The 10,351-nt window shown below is 28.6% G+C and overlaps 1 protein-coding gene across 1 annotated transcript; it reads left to right on the top strand.

Moving 5' to 3' along the window:
- The first annotated feature begins 2,366 nt into the window (after positions 1 to 2,366).
- Positions 2,367 to 7,910, top strand: LOC150030501 (beta-glucosidase 12-like). Its single transcript, XM_090309508.1, has 13 exons — positions 2,367 to 2,557; positions 2,661 to 2,730; positions 2,836 to 2,894; positions 3,047 to 3,122; positions 4,158 to 4,235; positions 4,340 to 4,427; positions 5,140 to 5,395; positions 5,577 to 5,692; positions 5,784 to 6,001; positions 6,115 to 6,146; positions 6,331 to 6,436; positions 6,532 to 6,634; positions 7,576 to 7,910. Exons 1-13 carry the CDS (start codon positions 2,468 to 2,470, stop codon positions 7,742 to 7,744), a joined length of 1,461 nt encoding a protein of 486 aa, XP_090165634.1. The 5' UTR covers positions 2,367 to 2,467; the 3' UTR covers positions 7,745 to 7,910.
- Positions 7,911 to 10,351: the final 2,441 nt, after the last annotated feature.

Genomic DNA, 10,351 nt, shown 5'->3' with positions numbered 1-10,351 from the left:
AGTAGTAATAATAATAATAGCAACAACAATAAAACTTATTGTGTCTAACATTAGCGTTTTTATTAGTCTCAATGATCCTTACCTAAATTATTCTTAATATTAATGTGGTAGAACATTGTATCAAAACACACTATTTTATCAATCTAAAGATAAATAAATAAATATCACATGCATGAAACTAGTATTCTTAAAACATAAAAATTTAGTCTCTTTATTTTATGTATATATAATTTTGTAAAATGGCTCTATAACTCAAAAAAAATAAAATCAAAATGATATATTAACCTAAAGTTTAGAACATACTCTTTATTTCTCCTATTTCCATTAATTTTGAGAGTGAGAATAGTACCCATGTATATTATAAAAATTGTGAGGTACTCTCATCTTGTTCAGGCGGGGTCTCTTCAATTTTTATTTTTTTAAAAATAATTAATTCATTTAATCTTTTGAGAAGAAGAACCTAATAAGATTAATCAAAATTATCATTAACCTAAATTTTGTAATAATACACTTTTGGTCAACAAATTATGATTCGAGTATTGTATTGATCTTTCAAATGTGAAAACTCAACATTTTTATTTCTTAAAAGTTTATTAAGCTTATACATGTAGTCAACATCTCATTGGTTAACAATATATATAATCAAATCGAACCTGTTTTTTAAAGAGAAAAAGACAAATTTGGGGTTGATATCTATGTTTCTTTTTTCTTCCACATTCAAAACCCAAGTGTGGAACCAATTAAATATTATTAAACTGTTTGTTATTTAGATGATTAGTTGCAAATTTTTTATTCTGTTTTTCCTTTTTCTTTTTTAACAAGATCTCGAAAAATCAATAGGTGGACTCGGATATTTAAACTAAGTTTGACATATTTCTAGTACTCTCATCACGTCACAGTCGAAAAACGATTTTACAATCTATACAATGATTAGTAAAGAATGTCAGTATACAAATGAATAATATATTTTTCTCCCCTATTGCATGTTCAATAGAAACATTAAGACAGTGACCTTTTACTTGAGATTATATGTTTAACTACTGATATATTCGCTGAGGTTTGGTCGGTATTATTACTATATCTTTTAACCAAAATTATGTACTTACCAAAACAATTTACTTTCAACTTTTTTAGTTTTTGAATTTTATAAAATAGGTGTGTTATTAGTCCTAATTGAGTTTTCAAATTGGTTGTTTTTAAATATAGAAAAATGAACTAAAATATTTATAAAATATAGCAAAATTTTAAAACTATCAATGATAGACGTTGATAGACACTGATAGACTCCTATCAATGTCTATCAATATCACTAATAGACATTGATAGAAGTCTATCAGTATCTATCAATGATAGTTCTAAACTTTTGCTATATCTTGTAAATATTTTCAATAGTTTTACCATTTGAAATAATTTGCTTTTCAAATGGTACCATTTTAATTATGAGTTGTATTTTTTTTAGACTTATTGTTAAAAATAGGTATGTTTAGTTCATAAGTTAACAACATGAAAACAAAAGTTTTGAAAATGTATCTTTTTAGTCCTTGAACTTATAAGAATATTTTTTAAAAACCTTAAACTAGTTTTTTTTATTAATTTAAATAAATTTATAACATTTTGAATTTTAAAAAAATTGAGATAATATATTTTTTATTTAGAATGTTGTATAATCGTTTTAGTTTATAATGAAAATTACTCCAAAGACTCTTTAAACCTATTCTTAAAATTTTGAACACATATATTTTGAAAATTTAAGAATCAAATACACCTGGTTTTAAGAGCTAGAGAACCAAAAAGATATATTGAAAATCCAATGATTAAATACACACATTCTTCAAAACTTAGAGACTAATAATGCAATTTTTTTAAAGAGAACTTTCTTTTTGTTATTTTTTAAATAAAATTCAGAAAAGGAGTATGACATGATGAAAAATAAAATTTAAAATTATGTAGAACGTTTGAATATTTTATTTTAAAAATTAATTTGTAATAAAACTTTCCCCCTTGCTTCTTATCTCTAAACTTGACATTTTAATATTGCAAAACAGGACACACACATGTATATGTATATAAATAGATTTTATATTATATTTTAATATGAGCAATGATTAGGTTGCACTTAATCCCATATTTCCCATTTTATACCAAAAAAAGTTTTAAAAAAATAATTTTTTTGGAATAACAAAAAAAATTATCAAGTAACAATTTTGCTCTCATATGACAATTTTTCATTGGGCAATTTTCTAGGCTGCACAGAGATAAGTGCAGCTAAGGAACATCCAAAAGTATTTGTATATGTGTTTTAATATTGAACACAAAACTCTCTTTCATGCCTCTTGAGCTTTCTATATAAAGTCAATTATAAAGTTGAAGTGCCTTACACCATCAAACTAAAGCCCAAGAAGGAGAGTAAGGGCTTCTTTCTTGCCTCTTTCTTGGCTTTGTTTTCCTTATCCCTTTAGTGCTTTAAATGGCTGCAGATTCCTCTCCCATTCCCAATATAAGGAGAAGCAACTTCTCTAAAAGCTTTGTTTTTGGTTCTTCATCATCTGCTTACCAAGTACTATAAAAACACACTACCTTCTTTTCATTTTGTTTGATTCTCTGAATGAATTATTTTAATGCATAATACGTATGTATGTATATATATTGTATTTTAACAGTATGAAGGTGCTGCTTCTATGTATGGAAAAGGACCAAGTATTTGGGATAGCTACACTCATCAACACCCTGGTTCTTTCTTCCTTTCTCTCAATACGAAAAATAATTAAGAATAAATAACTCTTTCTCTTCAGAAAAGAAGAAGTTAGGTCATTGTTTGTTTTTGTGAAACTTCAGAGAGAATTGTTGATTGCAGTAATGGAGATTTAGCTGTTGATCAATATCACCGTTATAAGGTTTGTGAGATATATGTACTCACATAAAATTAGAAAATTGTCATCAATTTTTAGACCCCAATATTACTTTTTTTTTTTACCTTATATACTTAATTTATTCAATAAATAATGTGAAATATTAATTGATTAATTATTTTTCATGTATAATACAGGAAGATGTTGCCATTATAAAGAATATAGGTTTTGATGCTTATAGATTCTCAATTTCCTGGTCCAGAGTCTTGCCAAGTAAGGATTTAAATATCACTTGGCATATGTAAAAGAAGTTTACCTTCAAATTTTATATATTTAATTTTTGGGCAAATATCAATTTATATCATTCAACTTTGAGGGTTGTATCAATTTATATCCTAAACTAATAATTGTATTAATTTAAACCTTAGTCTTTGTGCGGGCAGAGCATATCAATTTAAACCATGAAATTTGAGAATTGTATCAATTTAAACCTCAAACTAATAATTGTATCAATTTAAACCTTGATCTTTATAGGTTGTATCAATTTAAACACTGAACTTTGACAGTTGTATCAATTTAAATCCCAAACTAATGATTGTGTCAAATAAACCCCGAAATTTCATATGTGTATCAATTTAAACCCAAGTGTACCCATTAAAACATAATGGAGGGTTTAAATTGATACAATTATGAAAGTTCAGGGTTCAAATTGATACATCTATAAAAGTTCAAGGTTTAAATTGATAGAATTATTAGTTTATGATTTAAATTAATTTAACCTCCAAAGTTTAGGGTGTAAGTTGATACAACTCTCAAAGTTTAGGGGTATAAATAAATATTTTTCAATTATAAGATTTGAGGATTATAATATTATTCTCTAATCTGAACAGAATTCATCTGATTAATTAAAACATATATCATCGATTAATAAACTTCGAAATTTCATGTTTTTTATTAGTTTTTTTCCTCAAAATTAGGACTTTTTTTTTTTTTTAATATGCTATTTTGTACGTGTGTGTATAATATGTGTGTCTATATATATATATTGAGATATTTACTTACGCTATTATAATTCACACATAAAAAAGTCAAATTTTACACCAAACACTTATACTAAGGTCAAGCTGATGAATGATTTAGTGACTTTATTATATCTTTATAAAACTAACTTTTCAAATCTCACTTCTATAAGTTTAACTTCCATCATTTTAGATAATCTTAATTGTATTATTAGATTTTGCATATATATAACTTAACTGATAACTTATGTGTATTAATTTATGTTTTAAACCATTTGAATATATTTAGAGGGAAAGCTTAGTGGTGGTGTGAATCAAGAAGGAATTGACTATTATAACAGACTCATCAATGAACTCCTTTCAAAAGGTTGGTGTATTATCATTAAAACACTTTCATGTAATTAATTAGTAGACAAATTATTTGGCTTAGCTTCATAATTTCAATCAATATTTGCAATTGTTAATTTGTAGGCATTCAACCCTATGTTACAATTTTTCATTGGGATGTTCCCCAAGCTTTAGAAGATGAATATCAAGGCTTCTTGGGTTATCAAATTATGTGAGTAACCTTTTTTTGAAATGGTCATATTCCTCACACAATAATAATACAAAACACATCAACATTATAGTGTGAATTACTAATTTTTTATAACAAATTATTAAAAGGAAATATCATTTAGATATTCCCACTAGTGTTATTGAAAGGAAATATCATTTAGATATTCCCACTAGTGTTATTAAAAGGAAACATACCATTATCTGGTCCACAAAGGGAAAAAAAATCAATCCTCTTATTTTCCTACTCACATTGACATAATAATAATTAGTAATAACAACAATAATAATAATCCCTCTTCATAATAGAATGAGCTTCATAATATAGCTATGATAAATGAAAATTTTATTTTAGTTTATAATTAAAGATTAACTAATATAACCTTAAATAGCTATACTTGTGTACTATCCTTTATTATATTCAAATAAAAGTTTAATTTGGGTCAAATAAAGTTTTCAGTTTTATTTGCCTAATAAGTCAGATTTGTTTCCCAGCCATTTTTGTTTTGAACCCAACTTCTTCTTTGCCAAATGTTAGAAGTAAATATCCCAAAGCTTGCTGTCTATTTCTATTTTAAAGTGTTTGGGTAAATCTTTAGATGAGATCTGTCAGAAAGAGAATAGAACAAAGAAATTGTCAAAATATATTATAGATTTTAAAACAGAAACATGTACTTCAAGGAAAGGAAATGAAATAATGTGAACATTCATTTCAGAAATGATTATCGAGACTTTGCTGATCTTTGCTTCAAAGAGTTTGGAGATAGAGTAAAACATTGGATCACTTTTAATGAGCAATATATCTTTGCCTTAAATGGTTATGCAACTGGAGAATTTGCACCAGGCAGAGGATCTTCTTCGCAACCGTTTAACTGTCTCGGTGGTGATTCTGGGACTGAACCGTACCTTGTTGGTCACCACCAAATTCTCGCACATGCTACTTCAGTTAAACTTTACAAGTCTAAATATCATGTACAAACTCTCCCTCTTATTATACCAATGCATACTTATTGTTTCGTGTATTACCTAAATTTGATTTTGGTTAATTCCATCTATACTACCTAAAGCTCAAAATTTAATAAAGTTATTGAAGTAAAGGTAAATTTAAAATATTTGATATATTTTCAACCATTTTGTCACGTGGGATTTTTAGGCAGATCAAAATGGTGAAATTGGGGTGACATTGTATTCGGATTGGTTTGTCCCATATTCAAGTAGTGACGAAGACAAAAATGCTACATCTCGAGCTCTTGATTTTTCTCTTGGTTGGTAAGTAAAATTAACATAAGTTTTCATTCGAAATATATTCTTATCACTTATATTATTTTCTCTCAGCTATTTAAATGTTATATTTTTGTAGGTTCTTGCATCCCATAGTATATGGAGATTATCCAACCAGCATGAGAGCTCTTGTGAAGGAGAGGTTGCCTAAATTCACAAAAGAAGAAACTATTTTGATCAAAGGGTCCTATGATTTTATTGGAATAAATTACTATACATCTAATTATGCACAAAATAATACCAATGTTGATCCTCACAAACCAAACCTATTGACTGATCCACATGCCAATACTTCAAGTATGCATTTTAAAATAACATTTCCTTTGTACATTTTGACCATTTTTTCTCATGGTAAATAAACACATAAATTTCTCTATTTTAACTTTGCAAAATTTTTTTTTTAACTGTAGCTGATCGGAATGGAGTTTCAATTGGTCCAAAGGTAATCAACGTCTAAACGTTCATTCAAAGTTTCAATTTTCTTTTTTAGAAAATTCATTGAAAGATATATTTAAAACTTTCTCAATCATGTATTAACTTTATATTATTGGTTTGTTTTAATCTTTTAAATCTAATTTAATTTTATGAAATTGTCCTTTTTATCAAATAATTTGTGAATCTTGTAGGTGAACGGATCATCTTGGCTTGCAGTTTATCCAGAAGGGCTGAAAGATCTGATGATACATATAAAGAACCATTATAAAAATCCCTTTATCTACATCACAGAAAATGGTATGTAAAGAGTTTTGTTTCTTATATTAATAAGAGAATAAAATTATTATCATGTTGAATTATCTCTTATTCACTAATTAAGTTCGTTATTATAGGATATCTTGATTTTGATAGTCCTGATGTTTCCACATTAATCAAGGATGAGGGTAGAGTTAAATACTACCAACAACATCTCGAAAAACTTCATGAATCAATCAAGTGAGTAACTAAATTTTTTTAAAAAAAGAAAAATACTTTAGCTAATTATTCTCATTTTGAGTTCCTTGTTAATGAGTGGTTTGTTTCGTAACTTAGATTCTCAAAGAGTGGGCATCTGAATTACTGTGTTTGTTTTGCGGTATTGTAAGATGCTCCGACATCTGAAAATTCTCGGGTATTGTAAGATGTCCGTATAGAGAGCATTTGGAGAGTTTTGGATGCCTTCCTGAAACATGACTTTTTTCAGATTTCCGAACTTGAGGGCATCTCCATTTTACATTTTTGTCCTTCTTTTTAATTTTATTTTATATATATTAACCTTCATTTGCATTATATAATTAAAATAAATATTGTCAACCATGTATATCATATATTTTTAGTTATATTGTCATTCTTATTACTTGTTTAGTAATACATTTAAATTTATATTTAAATTAATATTTATTTTATAAAAATCTTAAATTATGATATATTATTTTGTTGAGAAAAATAACATATAAAAATAATAATTATTATATTAATTTAAAAAGAATTTAAAATTGGTAAAAACAAATATGTTATATAAGTTCAAATTATATCAAACCGATTATTAAATTAATAAACAGTTGTAAAAGCATTCTTTGAACTTTATGTAAATTTAATCTATTTTCAGGTAAAAATCCAATGAAACAAATACAGGTTATCAACATATTCTTAGATATTTGTAAAAATATTCCTATAAAACAAACATAGTAATCTAAAGATCTCGAACATCTATAATTTCTAATATTTATAATTTCGTGCATCTAAGATTTCGATTAGATACCTCTCAAAAAAAAAAAACAAACAGAGCCTACATATTTTTCATGGATGGTTCAAAATAAATCATTTAGTAATAAGTAAATGATATTTGCTGCGGACTCATGCTCTTAATTAATGATATATTTTGGAATATATTGTAGGGTTGGTGTAAAGATAAATGGATTTTTTGCATGGTCATTATTGGACGATTTTGAATGGGAAAGTGGATATACTATGCGCTTTGGTCTCGTCTACATTGATTTCAAAAACGGTTTGAAAAGATCCCCAAAACTTTCAGCAAATTGGTTCAACCATTTCCTACACACCTGAAGATGATTCGGAGGCCCCTCCAAGCTATTTGTATTTGCTAAGACATATCATATTCCAATGTCATTGTTTTGCTTTTGATATTGCAATCTTGTTATCTTAATGTTTTGGGTCAATAATACAACTTATCTTAATATTTTGAGAATATAAATATTAGTTTAATTTACCATTTCACGTTACATCATTATTACTATTGTTTCAGATTTTTAAAAAGAAACCTAAATAATATAATGATTCGACTTTCTAACATCTTTAACATGATCATTACTTCGTATATGTAATTTTCAAACAAAAACTACTATTCGTCCAATCTCACATTAAAAATAAAAATTTTCTAGACTATTTAATGAAAAACTAAAACAAGTCTTTTATTCGAGGTCCACTTAAATCGTTAAATAGATTTTTTTAAAAAAAAACATTTAGACTTGAAACGTGTGACATTCACATTTGAGGTAATATTAAACTAATTATCTTAAAAGTATATAGATTTTGTTTTGGGATGAGATAATTGATTATAAAATTGTGCAGTTATTTTAAAGCGCAAAACTGCTAAAAAAATTTACAAATATGGTAAGATATCACTGTATATCAATGATACATAGTGATCGTCCCTGATAAACTATTATCAGTGTCTATCACTGGTTGTCTATTAGGCTCTAACACTGATAGACAGTGACATTTTGTTATATTTGTAAATATTTTGGTTCATTTTATTATATTTAAAAACAACCCTATAAAATACTTGGTAAAAGGTTTGAGAGTTTGAAGGAGAAGGAGAAGAGATCAAACTTAGAGTTTTACTTAAGTGTGTGTATGTGAACTCCGAATCTCAATTTTACACTTAAGTGTGTTTTCTTATTTAAATTGTCTTAATTTTCCACTTAATTGTGTGTCCCTATTTAAATTTGTATAAATAAGTTGAGTAGGTTGATGAGAAAGTTAGTGTGAAATGGTGAAGAAGGAATGAGGATTTGAAAAGAAAAATATGGACATTGAGTTTGGGAAATTTGGGAAAAATTGGCTAAGTATGGAAAATTTATATGAAATGCGTGTTGTGCACAAAGCATTGGAAGGCAAGTGACTAGTGGCACAATCGTGTAGAAATTGCACGAAGACAAACAATGTTCGCAGTAACTAAGAGCGAGATCGTTGAAAGTGAGATCAGCGAGATCGTTGAGAGCGAGATCATTCAGATCGAGACCAGCGAGATCATTGAGAGCAAGATTTTGAGCAAGAAAGATTGGAGAGAGCGAGAAGGTGGAAGAGAGCGAGATTGGAGAGAGCAAGACCAACGAGAAAGAAGGAGGGAGCGAGAGTAGAGAGAGCGAGATTTTGAGCTAGAAAGTTGGAGAGAGCGAGATTTTAAGTGAGAAAGTGGGAGAGATCAAGAGTGGAGAGAGCGAGAGCAGCCTGTGCGTCAGCCACGCCTTGTTCGAACGTCACACCCACGCCTCGCCTATGCATTAAACGATCGAGCAAGCTTCTGGACGATGTATTTGGACGCGTTAAGGTGGATTATGCATTTAAAAACCCTAATTTAAATACAAACAAATATTGAAGACGTAAGGGCAAACGTCATTTAAAATCTAGGTGTCCGATTAAGAGAAATTCTTAAACCCTAAGAAATTGTGTTAGATGCGTTTGGGAAGAACACATTCAACCAAGATGAAGTCAGCTTATGTTGATAAATGGAGGATTAAACATTTGGCCACGCAGCCAAGTACGTGATGTCAATCCCATGAGCAATTTGAACGCCTATAAATAAGAAGTTGGGATTTCATTTTCAAATCACACAAAAATCATAAATTTCGTAGAGAAAGTAGAGGGCAGTGAGGGTTTAAAGGAATGTGTCAATTTTGGACGAGAAGATCTTCCAATCTACTCGTGCTTTTGGAGTGATTCAAAATCATCTGAAAGCTCTGGAAGTCTAGTTTTCAGAATAGGGCTGCCGGAGGAAAAGGCTCAAAGGAACTAGGCTGGAGGTTGAGAAGAATGTAGAAGGGTCAGACTGTCAGATCAGTCTGGGCCAGTCTTGAAGATTTGAGATTCCGGCCAAACCACGAGGAATTCTAAGCTGAAACTTTAGGGTAATATTCTTAAGACATTTTAGAATAAGTTTGTAGAAGGAAGTATTTTCATATAAGATACGGAACTATGAGTAATCTAAGTTGTAAGTTGAATATGGATTCTAGGGGTGAAAAAGGGACCCGAGGAGCTACTAGAGTGAAAAGTTCCTGAATTCGAGGTGAGTGGCTAAAATGTTTTCGAACTAAAATGTTTTTAAGCTGTTTTGGATTACAACATTTACAGAAAGCATATTTGCGAAAATAATTCTCATGCCTACTAGTTTTATAAAGTGGTTTCCAAGCAAGTTTGAATTGTGGTTTGAACGCATGCTTATTGTTGAAAAACTATTTACATATGTATATGTATTGAGTTTATCTAGCATGCGTTACCATCTTTAAAGCCATGTTGTATATGTGTTATACTGTACATGCTTTAAAGAGAAAATTTGTTTATAAATAGTTTTGGTAAAATGCGATGCCGAAGTACAAGGAGAAGGCATCCACCCAACTAGATACTGAAGTACAAGGAGAAGGTATCTATTGG

This window comes from Benincasa hispida, unplaced genomic scaffold (genome assembly GCF_027475165.1).
Source record: "Benincasa hispida cultivar pf3 unplaced genomic scaffold, pf3_genome.v1.1 HicScf1848, whole genome shotgun sequence".
Classification (NCBI taxonomy): domain Eukaryota; kingdom Viridiplantae; phylum Streptophyta; class Magnoliopsida; order Cucurbitales; family Cucurbitaceae; genus Benincasa; species Benincasa hispida.
Note: the sequence above shows the minus strand (reverse complement) of the source record. Positions and strands in the feature narration are given on the sequence as shown.